This window comes from Macaca mulatta, chromosome 17 (genome assembly GCF_049350105.2).
Source record: "Macaca mulatta isolate MMU2019108-1 chromosome 17, T2T-MMU8v2.0, whole genome shotgun sequence".
NCBI lineage: Eukaryota > Metazoa > Chordata > Mammalia > Primates > Cercopithecidae > Macaca > Macaca mulatta.
In genome coordinates, this window is record NC_133422.1 from 4,075,950 (window position 1) to 4,099,472 (window position 23,523).

Here is a 23,523-nt window from a genome sequence, read left to right on the forward strand (position 1 = left end):
TAGGTCAGCGGAGGTTTTTTTTTGTTTTCTTGTTTTTTTGAGATGGAGTCTCACTTTGTTGCCCAGGCTGGAGTGCAGTGGTACGATCTCCGCTCACTGCGACCTCTGCCTCCCAGGCTCAAGCAGTTCTCCTGCCCCAGCCTCCGAGGTGGTTGGGATTACAGGTGCCCGCCACCACGCCCGGCTAATTTTTTGTAGGTCACAGGAGATTTTGAAGGAAAATTAGGAATGGATCCATAAAAAGCAAAATGGATTTCATGTGATTACAATTGAATTGAAGCTTCATCTGTTAAAATCTTACATTTTGCTCATTTCCCAAACCATTTCAAATGTTCCCTTGATAGAGATGCACTGGATATATTAGATTGTTATAAAACGAAAAAAAAAATATTTATTTACTCCTCAATTCTAAAAATGGATTTTTTGATTCACCAAAAATGAATTTTTTAATCGGGGATGCAAATAATAATATTCAAATGTATATTTCATTCAGGACTCAATGAATCCTAAATCTAAACAAATCGTGATTGTTCACATTTCTACAATCTTTAGAAATATAATTGCTAAGTTATTTACATAAGGAACTCAAAAATTTGAAAACCACTTAAGGCAGAGAATATGGCTCAGTAGACATATTCTTTTTTTTTTTTTTTTTTTGAGGTAAGAGTCTAGCTCTGCTGCCAGGCTGGAGTGCAGTGGTGTGATCATGGCTCACTGCAGCCTCGAACTCCTGGACTGAAGCAATCTTCCCACCTCAGTCTCCTGGGTAACTGGGACTACAGGACTACAGGCATGTTCCACCATGCCCGGCTAATTTTTTTTTTTAAGAGATGAAGTCTCGTCATGTTGCCCAGGCTGGATAGGAAACATATTTTTAAATTCATTGGTAATTAAAACTGTGATATGTATGTTTGGCTTTTAAGCCTTTGTCACTTTTCCAGTTTTCTGAATATTTCCCAATTTTGGTTTAAATAATCTGAAAATATTATAGCTACAAAATTCATATGGAAAGTAATAAAAGGTGGTCATTCTCAGAAAACCCTCTACTGACACATCCAATCAGTCACCATGTCGAAGTGTTTGACCACGTTTGGCTCCATTGCCATCTCCTGTTGGTACTGGCACCTCTCTCCTGTCCCTTACTCAGGCCACCACTTGGGGCCCCAGCTGTTCTCACTGCCCCACAGCCTTTCTCCTCCAATCAACCCTTCATATTACCATCAAGTTATTGTACAATCGAGTATGACTAAATCCCTCCCCAGCATCAAGATATTTTTAGTAGTTCAAGTTACCTGCACCATAATGTCCAAATGTTTCCCAGCCTTGTCTCCATCCCTCCTTCCTGAACAGCCCCAGAGCTCTGCAGGCCTGTTCATGCCTTTGTACTTCTTTTTGTGCAGCTTTCTCAGTCCATTCTGTTTCCTCCTGCAGCATCTGGTTCCTCCTTCCATGTTCAATTTTGATGGCCCACCCTTGATAGCCCCACTCAAATGTCACTTCAAAATTGTCTTTCTCCCCCCGACACTGTTTAAGGAAAAACGGCAGTAAGTCCAGGACAAATGACGTTTATGTCTCCTTTCTTACTCTCTCTGAATAATTTGTATATCCAACCATCCCAGCTCTTTCTATATTACACAAACCACATATTTGCTTGCTATGCCCCTCTCTGGAGACATTGAAGCGCAGAAAACATGCCTCTGTATCCCTTGTTCACACCATCACCCTCTCCCCAACCCCAGCGCCTGGCACAGAACCCAGCAAGTGTGTATGCAGATGAGGATGGTGATCAGTAAGAAGGGTCATTGCAAGGTCTTTCTGTGGAGGGTTGGTAAAGAGCTAGAACTTCGGCCTTAAATCATGCAATGGAAGAATTCCGATCTCATACTTAAGTGGTTAAGTGCATGAATGGGGTGCTGGAAACACTCCTTCACGTTTCAGGAGGTAGCAATAAAAGACATCAGAGATGGGAAGACTCAAATAACATTCCTGACTTTCCGCCCGTCAATCAGTGCTCAGCCGGAAGAGCGGAGGCTTTCTCCAGCCAAGCCAATGCAAGGTGACTTCCGCCCGTCAATCAGTGCTCAGCCGGAAGAGCGGAGGCTTTCTCCAGCCAAGCCAATGCAAGGTGACTTCCGCCCGTCAATCAGTGCTCAGCCGGAAGCGCAGAGGCTTTCTCCAGCCAAGCCAATGCAAGGTGACTTCCGCCTTCGTAGACCTCTTCAGCATTTAACTTCCACTCATCAGCGGCTACATAGGAATGAAATGCATTTCCTCATAAACTATGGGAAGTCCCTCTTGATCACGGCCTCTTGTATGTCACTCTGTGTTCCACATCATTCAATGCCAAATAAGCGAATGCAGTGATGTTCACATGTGTGGCTTCTCGTGACCACTCCCTGTAACCACTTACCATCTCTGTACAAATTTAAATTAGGGGAAGAAAAGGGAGTCCTTCTTAACTTTTCTGTTTTGGGTTCATTTCTTTAATAATACTCTTATTGGACAGATATTAATAAACTGGTTATTAGAGAAAGTTGTGAGTTGATTTATCCTTTCACAGCAAACTCCAAAACAATTTTTCAAAGCCTAGGGAAGAGATGCACCCGTTCACTTTATATTAGTTTGGGAGGGGTAATGGTGAAAAAAACAGGGCCTAAGAGGAGTTGGGATTCAGACTGTGGAAGACCAGAGAATGAAGAAATCACTGGCATTCATTGTATTGTAAAATACAATAATTTTTTTTGGTATTTTTAGTAGAGACAGGGTTTCACCGTGTTAGCCAGGATGGTCTCCATCTCCTGACCTCTTGATGCGCCTGTCTCGGCCTCCCAAAGTGCTGGGATTACAGGCTTGAGCCACCGCGCCCGGCCGACATTTGTTTTTAACACATCGAAGGTTTGTGGCAATCCTGCATCCAGCAAGTCTGTTGGCATCATTTTCCCAACAGCAAGTGCTCCGTTAGCATGTCTCCGCGTCATCTTTTAGAAGTTCTCATAATATTTTAAACATTTTCATTGTTACTTTATCTGCTTTGGTGATCTGTGATTACTCATCTATGGTGTCACTATTGTAATTGTTTTGGGGTGCCATGAACCGTGCCTAAATAAGACAGTAAACTTAATCGATAAATGGTATGTTCTCTGACTGCTCTACTCTACCAACAGGCTGTTCTTGCCTCTCTCCCTCTCCTCCAGCCTCCCTTTTCCCTAAGACACAACAGTATTGAAATTAGGCCAGTTAGTAACCCTATAGTGGCCTCTGACTGTTCAAGCGAAGGGAAGAGTTGCACATCTCTCACCTGAAATCGAAAGCTAGAAACGACTAAGCTTAGTGAGGAAGGCATGTTGAAAGCCAAGACAGGATGAAAGCAGGTCTCTTATGACAAACAGCCAAGCTGTGAATGCAAATGAAGTGTTTTTGAAGGAAATTAAATAGTGCTATTCTAGTGAACATAGAAACTATAAGAAAGCAAAACAGCCTTATTACTGATTAGGAATCAATTTGAGTGGTCTGGATAGAAGATCAAACCAGCCACAACATCCCCTTAAGCCAAAGCCTAACCCAAACAAAGACCTAACTCTCTTCAAATCTATGAAGGCACAGTGGCGGGCGCCTGTGGTCCCAGCTACTCGGAAGGCTGAGGCAGGAGAATGGCGTGAATCCGGGAGGCGGAGCTTGCAGTGAGCTGAGATCGTGCCACTGCATTCCAGCCTGGGGGACAGAGCCAGACTCCGTCTCAAAAAAGAAAAAGTCTGTGAATGAAATGAGGTATTCCTGGACTTGCCATTCTAAGGGCTTCACTACGAAGCTAGAAGACCCGTTAGAGATTAGATGGTCCTCTGGTCACCCTGACCATTTCTTTTTGGTCCTCATAGATGGCTGGTTTTTAAACCATTTATCTGGGAAGATGCCATTTGCCTGTGTAGGGTGGTGGTTTGAGTTCAGGTGATGCAGCTTATATGATCTCGGGAGTTTACCCAATGGACAGCATGGTGCAGATAATTCAGCTCCTTAGCGGGAACTTGCAATTTAATCTGTCCCTTAAGCTTCAAATACACCTAAGTGACTTTGTAATTGTGATAAATAACATCTATAAAAACTAATATGAGACAATCGACATGAAAGATTATAAGTTGGAAAATATTGGTTACTCCATTTTAAAGACCTTTGAATTAAAATAAACCACCATCAACTAAGCATGGTTTAAATAGCCAACTGATTGGACACAGAGGATTAAGGTAACTTAATCCATGAAGAACCCATTTTTCAAATTAAAGCAATGGGCTAAAGAGCCCTAACCTAACCCCTGTCCAGTGTTCACTAAATGAATAAGTCAGGTATCATTAGCGGGATTTACCTTAAAAATGCATAGTAACAATTTCCTGTTCCAAAATAGGAAGTAAAGGTTATTAATAATCTCTTATTACAACATGATCTATGGATCCAGAGAATATGACGGTGAGGTACTGTTAAGTAATAATATGTGTAATCATCAGAGAAATGCATACTAAAACCACAATGAGACACCACTGTACCCCAGCCAGAAAGGCCATTATTAAAATGTCAAAAAACAATAGATGTTGGCATGGATGTGGTGAAAAGGAACAGTTACACACTGCTGATGAGAGTGTAAATTAGTACAACCTCTATGGAAAACAGTATGGAGATTTCTTAAAGAACTAAAAGTAGATCTGCCATTCAATCCAGCAATCCTGCTACTGGGTATCCACCCAAAAGAAGAGAAGTCATTATATCAAAAAGACACCTGCACACATATGTTTACCACAGCACAATTCACAATTGCAAAGATATGGGCTGGGCGCGGTGGCTCATGCCTGTAATCCCAGCACTTTGGGAGACTGAGGCAGGAGAATGGTGTGAACCTGGGAGGCAGAGTTTGCAGTGAGCCGAGATCGCGCCACTGCACTCCAGCCTGGGTGACAGGGTGAGACTTCGTTTCAAGGAAAAAAAAAAAGATATGGAACCAATCGAAGTCCCCATCAACCAATGAGTGGATAAAAAAAGATGGTGTGTGTATACATATATATATATATATACACACACACACATAAAATATATATAAAATATAAAAATATGGTGTGTGTGTATATATACACATACATACCACAGGCTACTACTCAGCCATTTAAAAAAACAAAACAAAATAATATCTTTTGCAGCAATTTGGATAGAATTGGAGGTCATTATTCAAAGCGAAGTAACTCAGGAGTGGAAAACCAAATATACCATGTTCTCACTTGTAAGTAGGAGCTAAGCTATGGGTACACAAAAGCATACAAAGTGGTACGATGGACACTGGAGACTCAGAAGCAGGGAGGATGGGGGGGGCTGAGGGATAAAAAACTACATATTGGGTGTAACGTGCACTACTCAGGTGATAAGTGCACTAAAATTTCATACTTCACCACTACACGGTTTATCCAAGTAACCAAAAACCACTTGTATCCCTAAAACTATTAAAACTAAATAAATTTAATATAGTATTTCAGGATGATAAAATACCAAAGAATCAGAAACCAAAAGAAAGTATCATTTGCAAATGTCAAATTTTAATCCATGTATTCAAAAAATACATAACATGAGTTTTCTGTGGACAAGGCATGGAGCTGAATGCCTTATATTCTTTACATACTTATTAATAAGATTTTAAACAGAAACTTGTATGTATCAATTACCAAAGACCCATCCATCTGTTAATTACTCCTTAGTACCCTTTACCATTTATCTAAAATACATATGTGTATATGTATATATATGTACGTGTGTATACATATATATATCTTGTGTCTTATATACATATAAATTGCCCAATATATGTCTTTTATATATATATGTTGCCCAGTACTTATTAATGCAATTTTAGAGTTGGTTTTGTAAGTAGGAACTAAATGTCTACTAATCAGTATGACTGCAAAATAAAACTCAGAATTGTAAAAAAAAAAAAATATATATATATATATATATATATGTTAGTAACATGTGGATTTAGTAACATGTGGATATAAAAACAATTTATTTCTGCCCACTGACCAGGGTCACTGGAAAAGGCAAACACTTAGAAAGTTGTCTTTATACCCACACGTTACTAATTTTACTTAATATGATATCTACAAAGAACATGTGCTCTACTTGCCAAACTTCATCCTCTGAATTTAGAAAGATCTGATTCTGTATCTCAGCGGAAAGTTTGAGCTAAGCCTTCTCTAATTAAAGAAAAAGGACGGAATGTGTGTATGAAAGATGCGTAGTACATGATTCTCTTTGAAGGACACATTTGCTTCCATCCTCTATGCAGATAAAAGAACAAATTACAATGTCTAAAATCTGTTCTTTTTGTACTCTGCATTTAGCCATCCTCTTCTTCTACTATGAGAAGGATCAATTCTACTCTTTCTGTTTTTTGCTTCTTTTTGCAGGGAGTTGGGGGATGGACAAGGGAGCATTTTAATTTTACATCAAAATATCAAGTTATTTGGCTGCATCTACATATACCAGAAGTCACAATAATATGTGACCACTTTTATACAGCTTTTCTGATATTTATATTTTCTGCAAGTATAGAGTTTTATATTTTCTACAACTTTTCAAGGGATTTGTTTTTTTTCTATTCACTCTACAAGCGTTTAAAAGTTATTCTTTCTACAGGGTATAGAATTTATTCTTTCTATAGAACCTATTTTACTTGGTCTAGGAGCTTCTGTAGGCTTCAAACTGTGTTTGGCTCTGAAAAGAATGACTGCTTTATTTCTGCATCATTTTTCTTCTTACTACTGTTCCAAATCACAACATACTAGAAATAAGAGTAACTTATAGTAAAGGTTCACACATAGATCATTTTTCCTAATTTAAAAAAAAAAAATCTTCAGTCTGTTTGACTCCAAGTTTCCATTTCTACATGGGATTCCACCCCCAGGAGATTTAGCAAATGAGATAATTTAAAATCCTGGCTGGACACAATGGCTCACACTTGTAATCCCAGCACTTTGGGAAGCTGAGGTGGGCACATTGCTTGAGCTCAGGAGTCCTAGATCAGCCTGGGCAAGATGGCAAAACCTCGTCTCTACAAAAAATATAATAATTAGCTGGGGGACTAATTTTATATTTAGTGTGGGGGGGCACACACCTACAGTCTCAGCTACTCAAAAAGCTGAGCTGGGAGGTCAAGGCTGCAATGAGCCGTGATCATCCCACCACACTCCAGCCTGGATGACACAGTGAGACCTTGTCTCAAAAAAATAAATAATAAGTAAATAAAATCCTAATGTGTTATGCTGGGTCATACATTTGTGTTGTGTTATTCTCATGAAGAAGCTATCCGTTTGTTTTTCAGTGAAGGCAACCATCCCACATCGGGTCTGAAGAGTACTGAGTGCAGCGCCCGCAGATGTTAGGCAGCAAGCGTGTTCGTGTGGTTGTCATGCCCCTCATTCAGGTGTTATGCTGCACACAGGAGTCCCTCCTTCTCCCGCCCAAACTTTCCCTGGGCCACCCTGGGCTCCTCCAGGTGACCACCATGCTGTCTGAGAAGCGCCACCACACGCCTGCACCCCTCAGTGCAGACGCCACCACGGGCCGTGCCTGGGGACCTGGGAATTGCTTTAAAATACCAACACAAGGCAAAGGGTCAATATAAACACAGGTGACAGAATTTCAATCACTGTGGAATCTGCATACTGAGTTTGTGAATGCTCCCGGTGAGATTTTTCTATACCTCTGTACACGCCTGAAATTTTTCATGATGAAATTCTTAAAAAGAGGTCAAGAGGCACCGAGGTCAGGCAAGGATTACTGTCAGTTCTGGGTGAAGGAGGTGAACATCTAAGCATCTTTCCACAGACTCCAAATGTCTTCCCTTTGCCCCTGAGGCCCTGCCCACCCAGCTCTCCGGCTCAGGTTGGCCTCTTTGGGCAACAGGGCTGTGGTCACTTTGGCTGCAGGTGGAGTTGGCCCATAAGGAGCCCCCACAGGAGCTGGGAGGAAGGAACAGAGTACGGTCAGGGGATTCATTCCCCCTGCAGCGTCACCAGGGCCTGGTTGTGTCCTTCAGCCCAAGGTCACTGTCCTTTATTTTTTTTTTTGAGACGGAGTCTCGGCTCTGTCACCCAGGCTGGAGTGCAGTGGCCGGATCTCAGCTCACTGCAAGCTCCGCCTCCCGGGTTTACGCCATTCTCCTGCCTCAGCCTCCCGAATAGCTGGGACTACAGGCGCCCGCCACCTCGCCTGGCTAGTTTTTTGTATTTTTTGGTAGAGACGGGGTTTCACCGTGTTAGCCAGGATGGTCTCAATCTCCTGACCTTGTGATCCGCCCCTCTCGGCCTCCCAAAGTGCTGGGATTATAGGCGTGAGCCACTGCGCCCGGCCGGTCACTGTCCTTCTCAGGGAGCCTGCTCTACATCGGGACTCTGCCCTTCAAGATTCAAGTAATTGCTCCTCCCTCAGTCCCTCGGGTCTCGAGGGTCATGATGCCACGGCTACTACTTTCCCTAATCTCAGGTTGGCTTCTCACGGTTCCGTTTCACCCTTTGCATATAAACCCATGATTGATCCTAACTGGACTGTGGGGTGCCTGTCTGGTAGAATCCTCCACACAGTTTGATCGCCTATTCCATCCAGGAGGGAGAAGGGGAGTCAAACCGACTGTGACAGGTACAGCGTACCAGACTGGCAGAAAAGTACTGCAAAGCGCCCATCAGTGTGGGCTCCCTCCTTTCCTTCCCGAGTTCCTTCACGTGCACATGGAACATAGATCGCTTACCCTTCAGAAGCTGAAAGAGTCAGCAATAAGTCACCTTTTGCAGACCAGATGCAGACTGCAAATACTCCAAGGAAGGGCTCGGAATCACACATGCAGACTGACTTTCCTGTCTCCCAGGATGCAGTAAAATGGAGCCCAGAGCTGGGAGCTGCAGGGAAGCCAAGTCCACCAAGTCCCCCCAACTTGACGAGGACCTCGGATGGTCAGGAGGCATCCTGTTGCCTTTCGACGATTCTTTTCCTAAAGATATTGTGTGGTGCTCATCGGGACTCTAACTGGGCCCTCTCTTTCCATCTTACATTTCCTATGTAATGGCCAAAGACACTAGATAAGCCTCTCCCCAAAACAGACTATGGCATACTTGGACACACGGAGGGATGACAGTGGCAAAAGAAAATCCCTGAAATCAACAAAGTGGGATTAGACAGCCAGGTTTGCAACTAACTGCTTATTAGGCCAAGACAGTGGTGAGCAGCACCTTTCCTAGAACACCTGTGAAATGAGAGGCACTTTGGGGCGCGAGAGTGATTCACACACTTAGAAAATACAGTGCCTCCCATGACTAGGCTTTGTGCTGTTTCTGGAGAAGGGAGACATGATAACAATGGTTGCCTTTTCTCGAGCACTCACTCTGTGTCAGATACGATGTTAAGTGTTTTACATGCATAATCCCTAACATTATTTCCTCATCATATGAAAAAAGTAACTGATTCAAGGCCACACGACTGGCAAATAGCAAAGCTGAGAGTCAAACCAAGGATGTCTGGCTCAAAAGTTTATGCTCTTTCCATTACACAACTTGTTTTCTCCTAAAGGAGGTGGAAGGATATTCGTTGAGAGTTTTGTTTCATTCGGATGCAGAGGTATCTAAGAAAAAGAGGAAAGAGGGAGAAGCCATACAAGACGGGCCCTTCTCTCCCCTCTCCTGGCCACATGTGAAGGACTGGTTTTGAGGCTCTGACAACGTAAGATGAAGCCACAGTGTTCATGAAATACTGGGCAGGACTGAGTCCACACAGGGCCACCTCCCTCCCAGAAAGCACAATAAGCACAAGCATCGGGAGAAGCCATTCACCAACCCTCACCAGCCCATCCACAGGTTGCAGTCACCCTGGGCTCACGGGGACATTGGGTGCAGGGGAGAAACGTCTTTCAGAGGGCACCAGCTGCAAAGGCCACGGCAGGGCTCCTGGACCAACAGGCTCAAATGGAAAGAACATGAACAAACTTGTTCCCAAGCCCACGTGAGATGTCACCTCTCCAAGGACACCCAGAAATAGCTGGGGAAGAATTTAAGCAGATGAGAGAAGCATGGAGGTTAAGGTCTTGTCAAGCAAGTTTGGAGTTTGGAGCCATGGAGATATGTGTGTAAATATTCATTGACTATTTATCCTCATGAACTCCTGAAACCTAGGACAGGTGGAATATGGCTAATCCACTTGTTCCTTCTTTGGGTCATGACTCTATTTCTGGGTTACTGGCACTAGGTCATGGCCCCAAGCCCAGTCCACCCGTCCCTCATCATCTGTGTTCGCTGCTCATTTCCTTAGCCCTCTACTGCCCATCTGCTCGTCCCTGGCTGCGCTGGTCTTCAGCTACGTGGACCCCACTGATCTGCCTGCTCTCCTGAACACTGGACGCTTCTCTACCATCTCCATTTTTAGTGCTCCCATTGTGATTTCATCAAAAACGTGTATTTCTTCTTTGTCTCTGACTTCTGGCACAGAGCACCTAAAACTCTATGAATTTTCTGAGTGATAGGAGTGTCTTTTGTTATTAATAAAGAGCCCTTTTTGGCCTTACCTCAGTGTTCTTGGTATTCTTTTTTTTATTTTTTATTTTTTTATTTTTTTTGAGACAGAGTCTCACACTGTCATCCAGGCTGGAGTGCAGTGGCGTGATCTCGGCTCACTGCAAGTTCTGCTTCTCGGGTTCACGCCATTCTGCCTCAGCCTCCCAGTGCAGGGACTACAGGTGCCTGCCACCAAGCCCGGCTAATTTTTTGTATTTTTGGTAGAGACGTGGTTTCACCGTGTTAACCAGGATGGTCTCGATCTCCTGACCTCGTGATCCACCCGCCTTGGCCTCCCAAAGTGCTGGGATTACTGGTGTGAGCCACGGACCCGGCCTTCTTGGTATTCCTTAGGTAGTTTCCAGATGGGGGCTGGTGGCCAGGGGAACCAACCACGTGATTAACGCGCTGGAACTTTCGGTCTCACTCCCGATCTCCAGGGAGGGGAGATGTGCTGGAGATTGAGTTCCATCACCAATGGCCCTCTTTTCCACTACACCTCGTCCTGGGGCCGTGTCTTTGGCCCAGCTATTCAGTTGTAGCAAGAATGCTGCTAAGTTAGTTTAGCGAGACTCCCCTACCTTTAATATCTGATCAGCTTGGCCTGCCATCAGCAAGAATCCCCTACCCTTGATGTCTCTCCTTGGGAATTTCCATGCATTGACCCCTCTGCTCCTTGACTAGAAATCCCCAGCTCTCTTTGCCATATTGGGAGTTGAGCCCAATCTCACCCCTATTGTGTAGTCATGACATCTATTGCAATAGCCCTAAACAAAGTCGTCCTCACCATTTAAACAAATGTCAGAATAATTTGTTCTTTAACACTTACAGTGTCATGACTTGCATAGGATCAGATTCATCATCAGGGCTGGGCACAATGGCTCACACGTGTAATCCCAGCACTTTGGGAGGCTGAGGCGGGTGGATCACCTGAGGTCAGAAGTTTGAGACCAGCTTGGCCAAGATGGTGAAATCCCATCTCTGCTAAAAATACCAAAAAAATTAGCCAGGTGTGGTGACGCACACCTGTAGTCCCAGCTACTCGGGAGGCTGAGGCAGAAGGGTCACCTGAACCCGGGAGACAGAGGCTGTCGTGAGCCGAGATCGTGTCACTGCACTCCGGACTGGGTGACAGAGCAAGAATCCCTCTCAAAAACAAACAAAAATTTCATCATTGGACTCCTGGACCTCTCATCTTATCACTGGATCCTGGGACCTCTCCTACCCAGACACACACCTTTGAAGCCTTTTTCTTCAGTTCTGACTGATAGATTAGGGATCCGTTCATGAGTCCAACTCCTAAGCCAGTGCTCCAGGTAAAGACAGACTTTGATTTTTAAGATTCTGAGTATACTGTAGAAGCTGGGTTAGAGGAGTCCCAGGCTTCTCTGTTCATTCGACAGAAAGGCTGGGTCAGAGTCCCGGGCTTCTCTGTTTATTAGATATAGAGGCTGGGTCAGAGTCCTAGGCTTCATTGCTTGCAAAGTATCATTAGTTAAGAGTATGGGAGCTTCTCGGTCACTGAAACCCCCTTCCCAAGCCCTTGATGGCTGTATGCTCCACCACTAGGACCACTAGGGCAGGCACTCTGTCCACTTCATTCCTTATGGCATAATTTTGCTAAGGATAATTTGGAACTTTGATGGCTTCCCCAGACAGGCTCCTTTGAGACCTCCCCCTTCCTATCGCCTCTGTTCCTCTTTCCTCCTTTTACCACCTTTGATCTTCCCTTCAGTTCCTTTGAATCCTTTAATACGTTGCCTTTGAAACCCCTACTTCTCCACCATCCATCTATCCACTTCCACCAGAACTTTCCCTTCCCACTCCAGCCCCCCACCTCCCTACAATCACTGGAATCTTAGACCTCCTACCCACATCAGGAGCTCTCAAAGGACCCCCAAAAGCAATCAGATATATAAGCAAATGAAAATCTTACAAGTCTCCTCCACAAATATTGGTGGAAAGCATTAGCCCTCGTACTGAGCAGGTAACCTTACCTTATTCCATCTGTCAGAAACACAATGCAGATAAAAATAGGAAGCAGGGCAAAGATGAAAGCCAAGTATTTTATATAAACCTGTGAATTTTGTTTTACTCTTTTTACCTGACATGTGGCTAAAATATTAGAATGAAAGCTACAAGGTCTCTATTGCACCTGTATGTAAGTTTATATACGTATGAATGTATGTATGCATGCATGTTATGTATGTATGGTATTTTTCTACTTCTGCATGGGATTGCCAAGTTAATTTATAAAATCCCTTAAAGGATTTCTATTCACATTGGCTTAGAGATAAATCAGAACTCATATAAATTCAGGCCGGGTACAGTGGTTCATGCCTGTAATCCCAGCACTTTGGGAGACCGAGGCGGACAGATTATTTGAAGTCAGGAGCTCGCGACCAGTCTGGCCAACATGATGAAACCCTGTCTCTACTAAAAACACAAAATTAGCCAGGTATGGTGGCGGGTGCCAGTAATCCCAGCTACTTGGGAGGCTGAGGCAGGAGAATTGCTTGAACCCAGGAGGCAGAGGTTGCAGTGAGCCAAGAGTGTGCCACTGCACTCCAGCCTGGGCGACAGAGCCAGATTCTGTCTCAAACCAAAACAAAAAAACTTATATAAATTCAATATCCTAAAACTCCCAGAAATCCAGATGCTAACCCAAATGTTTTTCAAGTTCACATGATTTGAGTAAATGTTTAATAACTAAGACTAGTTTGGAAGTACTGGTTTAATAAAAATGAATGATCAGCATTAAATATAAGCATTATTCTTGGATTTACAGCCAATTAAGGTAAAATTATAACCACTAGATGTTTAAGATTATTCTTTAAATTATAAATTTAACCTAAGAACAAGTGTGTAAGTGAAGATGCAGTAAAAATGAATTGCTTGATATACATTACTTCATGTATATCAAGCAGTAAAACAAATAGAAACCCATATATTTAAATCTTTTCACTTTTTTTTTAAATTTTGTGATACATGCCTAACATATGTATGTTAACTGAAAATAGTTAACAGGGAAAAAACTTAAGATGATGGCTAGCTTTGTATAATGTTATAATATGTTTGCTAAAAACAGTTTCTAAAATCTTTTTGGCAACCAGCAGCCTTAGAGTTATACTAAGTAATAGACATTCATTAGCAATTTCTAAGCAATCTCAAGTACTGAAACATTAATTACAAAGCCTAAGTTTAAGATTACATAATTTTGGCTTCTTATTCTTATATGGTCTAGGAGGCCTATGTATTTAGGCTTGTTAATAAATATGAAAAATTATACTATAAGACAGCATAATCCTATAATAATTGTGAGATTGTAGATTCATAAAACTTGCTAGCCTTCTACAGAACGCTGGTACACAACAGACAATTGACAGTTGTCTACTTCCTTGTTCTTTCTGTTAAAGGTGCTAATGGTTAAAACTTATAATCCATATTTGTAAAGGAAACTACTGCAGTTAATAAGGGTGAGGTGAAACAACTTTGTTTGCGAAGTATATTTTCATTAAGGGAAAAGAGAGTAATTTTATTCTAAAGTAAAATGACTGGTTGTTCCAGAATGAGAAAGAAACAAATATAGGACAAAACTTGAATAACTATAAAAAGTTGTAGAACGTTTGTGAGAAATATTGCAAAAGGAATCTTATCTCACGTGGCCAAAACTAAGATTGGATGGATTTATTTATAAAATTTCTTTTTTTTTAATGCATTTCAGTCTCTGTAAAATGACAAAGTTTTCTTGGATTATTGATATGCTCTTAATAACATATTGTAAAAAGGTTTTCTTTATCTTTTGAGTAATCCACCTGGGAAACCAAGATTCTATGTCTTCTGAGAATAATTTCCTGTCCTAACCTTTACCATGTCCTTGGCAATTTAAAAGGACCAAGTCTTCTCACATTTAAGAGCTAAGGTTTTTTACAATTATGTTACCACCTCTATTTACTTTTGAATACTGTTATTGTCATATCAAAGAAAAGAGTCAAACTCTGTTCCCAGTCAAACTTCTGTTCCCAGAAGGAAATAAGCAAAGAAATCTCCAAAGGACCAAAAACCCCCAGGTTATCAGTTATGTCCCCTTCAAGCTTTAGGGGGAGGGGAATTTGGCCCAACCCGGTACATGTCCCCTTCTCCCTGTCTGATTTAAAGCAGATCAAGCTTCCTGGGGAAGTTTTCAGATGATCCTGATAGGTACATAGATGTCCTACAGGGTCTAGGGCAAACCTTCGACCTCACGTGGAGAGATGTCATGCTACTGTTAGATGAAACCCTGGCCTTTAATGAAAAGACTGCAGCTTTAGCTGCAGCCCGAGAGTTTGGAGATACTTGGTATCTTAGTCAAGTAAATGATAGAATGACAGCAGAAGAAAGGGACAAACTCCCTAGCGGTCAGCAAGCCATCCCCAGTATGGATCCCCACTGGGACCTTGACTCAGATCATGGGGACTGGAGTCGTAAACATCCGCTGACCTGTGTTCTAGAAGGACTAAGGAGAATTAGGAAAAAGCCCATGAGTTATTCAATGATGTCCACCATAACTCAGGGAAAGGAAGAAAATCCTGCCTTTCTCTAGCGACTACGGGAGGCCTTAAGAAAATATACTCCCCTGTCACCCGAATCACTCAAGGGTCAAGTGATTCTAAAAGATAAGTTTATTACCCTATCAGTCACAGATATCAGGAGAAAGCTCCAAAAGCAAGCCCTGGGCCCTGAAAAAAATTTGGAGGCATTATTAAACCGGGCAACATCGGTGTTCTATAATAGGGACCAAGAGGAACAGGCCCAAAAGGAAAAGCAAGATCAGAGAAAGGCCACAGCCTTAGTCATGGCCCTCAGTCAAACAAACCTTGGTGGTTCAGAGAGGACAGAAAACAGAGCAGGCCAATCACCTAGTAGGGCTTTGTTATCAGTGTGGTTTACTAAGACACTTTAAAAAAGATTGTCCAATGAGAAACAAGCTGCCCCCTCACCCATGTCCACTATGCTGAGGCAATCACAGGAAGGCGCACTGCCCCAGAGGATGAAGGTTCTCTGGGTCAGAAGCCCCCAACCAGATGATCCAACAACAGGACTTAGGGTGCCCAGGGCAAGTGCCAGCTCATGTCATCACCCTCAGTGAGCCCTGGGTATGTTTAACCATTGAGGGCCAGGAAATTGACTTCCTCCTGGACACTGGCACGACCTTCTCAGTGTTAATCTCCTGTCCTGGATGACTGTCCTCAAGGTCTGTTACTATCGAGGAATCCTGGGACAGCCTGTAACCAGGTATTTCTCTCACCTCCTCAGTTGTAATTCGGAGACTTTGGTCTTTTCACATGCCTTTCTTGTGATGCCTGAAAGTCCTACACCCTTATTAGGGAGGGATATATTAGCCAAGACTGGAGCTATTATCTACATGAATATGGGGAACAAGTTACCCATTTGTTGTCCCCTACTTGAGGAGGGAGTCAACCCTGAAGTCTGGGCATTGGAAGGACAATTTGGAAGGGCAAAAAATGCCCACCCAGTCCAAATCAGGCTAAAAGATCCTACCACTTTTCCTTATCAGAGGCAATATCGCTTAAGGCCTGAAGCTCATAAAGGATTACAGAATATTGTTAAACATTTAAAAGCTCAAGGCTCAGTAAGGAAATGCAGCAGTCCCTGCAACACCCCAATTCTAGGAGTACAAAAACCAAATGGTCAGTGGAGACTAGTGCAAGATCTTAGACTCATCAATGAGGCAGTAATTCCTCTATATCCAGTTGTACCCAACCCCGATACCCTGCTCTCTCAAATACCAGAGGAAGCAGAATGGTTCACTGTTCTGGACCTCAAGGGTGCCTTCTGTATTCCCCTGCACTCTGACTCCCAGTTTCTCTTTGTCTTTGAGGATCCCACAGACTACACGTCCCAACTTATGTGGGCGGTCTTGCCCCAAGGGTTTAGGGATAGCCCTCATCTGTTTGGTCAGGCACTGGCCCAAGATCTAGGCCACTTCTCAAGTCCAGGCACTCTGGTCCTTCAGTATGTGGATGATTTGCTTTTGACTACCAGTTCAGAAGCCTCGTGCCAGCAGGCTACTCTAGATCTCTTGAACTTTCTAGCTAATCAAGGGTACAAGGGGTCTAGGTTGAAGGCCCAGCTTTGCCTACAGCAGGTCAAATATCTAGGCCTAATCTTAGCCAGAGGGACCAGGGCCCTCAGCAGGGAACGAATACAGCCTGTACTGGCTTATCCTCGCCCTAAGACGTTAAAACAGTTGCAGGGGTTCCCTGGAATTACTAGCTTTTGCCGACTATGGATCCCTGGATACAGCGAGATAGCCAGACCCCTCTATACTCTAACCAAGGAAACCCGAGGGCAAATATTCATCTAGTAGAATGGGACCCAGAGGCAGAAACAACCTTCAAAACTTTAAGGCAGGCCCTAGTACAAGCTCCAGCTTTAAGCCTGCCCACAGGACAAAACTTCTCTTTATATGTCACAGAGAGAGCAGGTATAGCTCTTGGAGTCCTTACTTAGACTCGTGAGAGAACCCCACAACCAGTGGCATACTTAAGTAAGGAAACTGATGTAGTAGCAAAAGGCTGGCCTCATTGTTTATGGGTAGTTGCGGCAGTGGCTGTCTTAGTGTCAGAGGATATCAAGATAATATAAGGAAAGGATCTCGCTGTCTGGACTACTCGTGATGTAAATGGCATATTAGGTGCCAAAGGAAGTTTATGGCTATCAGACAACCGCCTACTTAGATACCAGGCGCTACTCCTTGAGGGACCAGTGCTTCCAATACGTATGTGTGTGGTCCTCAACCCTGCCACTTTTCTCCCAGAGAATAGGGAACCAATCGAGCATGACTGCCACCAAATTATAGTCCAGACTTATGCCACCCGAGATGATCTCTTAGAAGTCCCCTTAGCTAATCCTGACCTTAACCTATATACTGATAGAAGTTCATTTGTGGAGAATGGGATACGAAGGGCAGGTTCTGCCATAGTTAATGATGTAACCGTACTTGAAAGTAAGCCTCTTCCTCCAGGGACCAGCGCCCAGTTAGCAGAACTAGTGGCACTTACCCGAGCCTTAGAACTGGGAAAGCGAAAAAGAATAAATGTGTATACAGAGAGCAAGTATGCTTATCTAATCCTACATGCCCATGCTGCAATATGAAAGAAAAGGGAGTTCCTAACCTCTGGGAACCCCCATTAAATACAACAAGGAAATCATGGAGTTACTGCACGCAGTGCAAAAACCCAAGGAGGTGGCAGTCTTATGCTGCCGAAGCCATCAAAAAGGGGAAGGAGAAGGGAGAACAGCAGCATAAGCAGCAGACAGAGGCAGGGAAAGACCAGCAGAAAGGAAAGAGAAAGAGACAGAAAGTCAGAGAGAGAGAGAGAGGAAGAAACAGAGAGACAAAAAGGAGGAGTCAAAGAAAGAGGAAGAGAGAGACAAAGAGGGAATCAGAAAGAGAGATGAAGTCAGAGAGAAAGTGAAAGATAGAAGTAGTAAAGAAAAAACAGTGTACCCTATTCCTTTAAAAGCCCCCAGGGTAAATTTCTAAATGTCTACCTAGCCAAGGCATATTCTTCCTATGTGGAGCATCGACCTGTATCTGCCTCCCCAGTAACTGGACAGGCGCCTGCGCCTTGGTCTTTCTGAGTCCCAACATTAATATTACCCCAGGAAATCAGACCTTATCAGTACCCCTCAAAGCTCAAGTCTGTCAGCACAGAGCCATGCAACTGATACCCCTACTTATAGTGTTACTAGGCTACTGCTACAGGAACCAGAATAGCCGGTTTATCTACTTCATTATCCTACTACCACACGCTCTCAAAGGATTTCTCAGACAGTTTGCAAGAAATAACGAACTCTATCCTTACTTTACAATCCCAAATAGACTCTTTAGCAGTAGTGACTCACCAAAACTGCTGAGGCCTAGACCTCCTCACGGCTGAGAAAGGAGGACTCTGCACCTTCTTAGGGGAAGAGTGTTGTTTTTACACTAACCAGTCAGGGATAGTACAAGATGCCACCTGGCATTTACAGGAAAAGGCTTCTGAAATCAGATGATGCCTTTCAAACTCTTATATCAACCTCTGGAGTTGGGCAACATGGCTTCTCCCCTTTCTAGGTCCTGTGGCAGCCATCTTGCTGTTACTCGCCTTTGGGCCCTGTATTTTTAAACTTCTTGTCAAATTTGTTTCCTCTAGAATCAAGGCCATCAAGCCTCAGACGGTCTTACAAATGGAACCCCAAATAAGTCCAACTAACAACTTCTACCAAGGACCCCTGGACTGACCCACTGGCACTTTCACTGGCCTAGAGAGCTCCCCTCTGGAGGACACTACAACTGCAGGGTCCCTTCATCGCCCCTATCCATCAGGAAGTAGCTAGAGCAGTCATCGGCCAAATTCCCAACAGCAGTTGGGGTGTCCTGTTTAGAGGGGGGATTGAGAGGTGAAAACATGCTAGCAGCCCTCACTCTCGGCACCTCCTCAGGCTCAGCTTCCATTCTGGTGGCGCTTGAGGAGCCCTTCAGCCCACCATGGCACTGTGGGAGCCCCTCTCTGGGCTGGCCGAGGCCACAGTCAGCTCCCTCTGCTTGCAGGGAGGTGTGGAGGGAGAGGCACAGGCGGGAGCTGGGGCTGTGCATGGCGCTCGAGGGCCAGTGCGAGTTCCGGGTAGGGGTGGCCTTGGCAGGCCCTGCACTCAGAGCGGCCAGCCAGCACCGCTGGCCCCCAGCAGTGAGGGGCTTAGCACCCACGCCAGCAGCTGCAGAGGATATGCTGGGTCCTCCAGCAGTGCCGGCCTACCAGTGCTACACTCGAATTCTCACCAGGCCTCAGCTGCCTCCCTGCGGGGCAGGGCTCGGGATCTGCAGCTCACCATGCCCGAGTCTCCCCCTCCCCACCCCATGGGCTCCTATGCAGCCCGAGCCTCCCCAACGAGCGCCGCCTCCTGTGCCCATCGACTGCCCAAGGGCTGAGGAGTGCAGGCGCATGGCGCGGGACTGGCAGATAGCTCCGCCTGTAGCTCTGGTGCAGGATCCACTAGGTGAAGCCAGCTGGGCTCCTGAGTCTAGTAGGTACTTAGAGAACCTTTATGTCTAGCTAAGGGATTGTAAATACACCAGTCAGCACCCTGGGTCTAGCTCAAGGTTTGTAAATACACCAATCAGTACTCTGTATCTAGCTAACCTAGTGGGGACTTGGAGAACTTTTCTGTCTAGCACTCTGTGTCTAGCTAAAAGACTGTAAATGCACCAATCAGCACTCTGTGTCTAGCCCAAGGTTTGTAAACACACCAATCAGCACTCTGTGTCTAGATCAAGGTTTGTAAATGCACCAATCAGTGCTCTGTGTCTAGCTAATATCTAGTGGGGACTTGGAGAACCTTTATCTCTAGCTAAGGGATTGTAAATACACCAATCAGCACCCTGGATCTAGCTCAAGGTTTGTAAATACACCAATCAGTACTCTGTATCTAGCTAACCTAGTGGGGACTTGGAGAACTTTTCTGTCTAGCACTCTGTGTCTAGATAAAGGATTATAAATGCACCAATCAGCACTCTGTGTCTAGCTCAGGGATTACAAACACATCAATCAGCACTCTGTCAAAATGGACCAATCAGCTCTCTGTAAAATGGACCAATCAGCTCTCTGTAAAAGAGACCAATCAGCAGGATGTGGGTGGGGTCAGATAAGGGAATAAAAGCAGGCTGCCTAAGGCAGCAGTGGCAACCTGCTCAGGTCCCCTTCTACACTGTGGAAGCTTTGTTCTTTTGCTCTTTGCAAAAAATCTTGCTGCTGCTCACTCTTTGGGTCCACGCTGCCTTTATGAGCTGTAACACTCACCGCAAAGGTCTGCAGCTTCACTCCTGAGGCCACTGAGACCATGAACCCACCAGGAGGAATAACCAACTCCGGACAGGAGGATCGAACAACTCCAGACACGCCGCCTTAAGAGCTGTAACACTCACCGCGAAGGTCTGAAGCTTCACTCCTGAAGCCAGTGAGACCACAAACCCACCAGAAGGAAGAAACTCCAAACACGTCCAAACATCAGAAGGAACAAACTCCAGACATGCCATCTTTAAGAACTGTAACACTCACCACAAGGGTCCGTGGCTTCATTCTTGAAGTCAGTGAGACCAAGAACCCACTAATTCTGGACACACTGACATGCCCAAACATGTCTTGTACTGTAATGGACAGCCTCTCCCCACCTAATTAGCCATATTCAATTTTAAACAGTAGCCAATCAGGTCAGTTTAGATAGTACACTCCTACTCCAGTCAATGGGGACAGGACACAGAAGCACGGACTAACCATGTTAGGGAAAAAACCCCCTTCCCTCCTTTGTTTGGTGGGTTCTCGCAGTGGCCAAAAGTGTGAGCGGCACCCTTCTGCAGAAGTAAATTTGCCTTGCTGAGAAATCCTTTGAGTGCTCGTTTTCCTTGTGACTGTGAGCTCTTGTTTCTAACATCCCCCATCAGAGACATGCTAGCCCCTAGATAAGCCCCCTCCAGCCAGGAAGATGCCAGCCTCAAGGTAACCTCCCCTCCTATGAGAGAGCTTCCAACCCTGCCATAAACTTCTCCACACACAAACATTCCAAGCTTGTTATAAGCCCCCTCACCCTAAAACCAATATATACTCTTAGCCTGTAAGAGAAAGTGCTCCTGACTGCAGTCAGGGGTGCCTCTCAGGTTTTAACTACAGAAAACCTGTCTTTGACTGCCAAGCCACGTTTCATGCTTCTTTCCTCTTTCTTTAACTCTCACAATTATCTCCTGGATCTGGGAAGGAAGGAAGGAAAACAAACGGGGGAAGGGGATTCTCTGTGGAATGTGGATTTTTCCTGCAAGAGATTTAGCACAGCAATTTCAAGGTATGGCAAGGAAATATATTTTGGGGTTAAATCTTTTTCCCTTGTCTCATAATGTTATGCCAGAGTGAGACTGAATTGTAAGTCACAATATAGGGTCAAATATAACCCATCTGATGAGAATTTATGGTTTATAGGGCATGAATCCCTAGACCCCTTAGATAGGAATTTGGGTAAGATAAAAATCAGAGCTTAGTCCTCAGTCACTTTGGTAAAATAGGTAGCTAAGCATTGTTTCACACCAACCTAACATCCTATTTAGTCAAATGTTCAAACCTCTTGACATTTTTGACAATTTTGCCTTCCCCAAATCAAATCCTAAACAAAACCTTGATCTACAATTGACCTTGAGTTTTCCCATACGGCCCTTGGAAAATCCTCCCAAATTTGTTCTTTCACCTTGTAAATAGAGTGATGTTAAAAATTATTAAGTTTGGCCGGGCGCAGTGGCTCACGCCTGTAATCCCAGCACTTTGGGAGGCCGAGGCAGGCGGATCACAAGGTCAGGAGATCGAGACCACGGTGAAACCCCGTCTCTACTAAAAATACAAAAAATTAGCCGGGCGCGGTTGTGGGCGCCTGTAGTCCCAGCTACTCGGGAGGCTGAGGCAGGAGAATGGCGTGAACCCGGGAGGCAGAGCTTGCAGTGAGCCGAGATCGTGCCACTGCACTCCAGCCTGGGCGACAGAGCGAGACTCCGTCTCAAAAAAAAAAAAAAAAAAAATTATTAAGTTTATTTGATATGTTGAACTGAACGATAAACATTATCAAATAAAAAAAGATACCTAACTTTTACTAGGTTACATTCAAATGGGTAAATAATATTAATAGAAATATTTTGGAAATTATAAGAAGTTCCTAGAAAATGTGTCAATACCTGCATTGTCCATGACATGTCCTGGTATAATATTTTTAATCGTAATTCTAGTTACTGTTTTAAAATGTTACACATATAAAAGAAAAAGATTTTGGGCCCCCAAAATCGCTAAGGAAAAGTCAAGCTTGGAACTGCTTAGGGCCAGCCTGCCTCCCATTCTGTTCAAAGTCACTCCTCTGCTCACTGAGATAGATGCATGTCTGATTTGCCTCCTCCGGCTTAATCAGAAACTCAAAAGAATGTAACCACTTGTGTATCACCTATGACCTGGAAGCTCCCTCCCCACTTCCAGTCTTCCTGCCTTTGCTTAAAGTTGTCCCACCTTTCCAGACCAAACCAATGTATTTCTTACATATATTGATGGATGTCTCATGTCTCCCTTAATGTATAAAACCAACCTGTGCCCTGACCTCCTTGGGCACATGTCATCACGACTTCCTGAGAGGCTGTGTCATGGACACAGCCTTGGCAAAATTAACTTTGGCAAATCAACCTTGGCAAAATTAACTTTCTAAATTAACTAAGACCTATCTCAAATTTTGGGGGTTCACGTGTGCCACAGAAATAACAAAATTTCCTTGCCAAATAAACTTTCATTAGTTTTTTTTTTGTTTTTTTTTGTTTTTTTTGAGACAGAGTCTCGCTCTGTCGCCCGGGCTGGAGTGCAGTGGCCGGATCTCAGCTCACTGCAAGCTCCGCCTCCCGGGTTCACGCCATTCTCCTGCCTCAGCCTCCCGAGTAGCTGGGACTACAGGCGCCCACCACCGCGCCCGGCTAATTTTTTGTATTTTTTAGTAGAGACGGGGTTTCACCGTGTTAACCAGGATGGTCTCGATCTCCTGACCTCGTGATCCGCCCGTCTCGGCCTCCCAAAGTGCTGGGATTACAGGCTTGAGCCACCGCACCCGGCCAGTTTTTTAACCATCTTAAGGCTTTTGCATCATTTTTGTTTTACTTTCTACTGTGATGCTTTTCGAGAAGCATCTGTAATCAACTACAGGCCGAAGTGCTTGTCCTCAACAAACAGGGACTGCCTCAGAGACCCATGGAAAGAACTAAGCCAGGTACTCTGGGAACAGACTCCTAATGGCATTCCTTATTAACTTTGAAGCCACACTACTAGACTAAGAGTTTCCAGAGGCCAGGCATGGTGGCTCCCACCTCTAATCCAGCACTTTGGGGGGCCAAGGCAGGCGGATC

The 23,523-nt window shown here is 44.3% G+C and overlaps 2 protein-coding genes across 3 annotated transcripts in view; one reads left to right on the forward strand and one right to left on the reverse strand.

Annotated features, from left to right (window-relative positions):
* SACS (sacsin molecular chaperone) overlaps positions 1 to 23,523 on the reverse strand; it is a 108,563-nt gene that overhangs the window by 60,034 nt on the left and 25,006 nt on the right. The window lies entirely within an intron of this gene.
* The window catches only part of LOC144336302 (uncharacterized), an 83,197-nt gene that overhangs the window by 10,614 nt on the left and 49,060 nt on the right, over positions 1 to 23,523 (forward strand). The window contains exon 4 of one of the 2 annotated variants that reach the window (XM_077974266.1): positions 2,010 to 2,533. The exons of the other annotated variant lie outside the window; for it this stretch is intronic. Within the exon in view, the coding sequence (XP_077830392.1) occupies positions 2,010 to 2,364 (355 nt within the window). The 3' untranslated portion in view covers positions 2,365 to 2,533. Of the gene's footprint in view, positions 1 to 2,009; positions 2,534 to 23,523 lie in introns of those variants that run through there. 2 annotated transcript variants of the gene reach the window in all.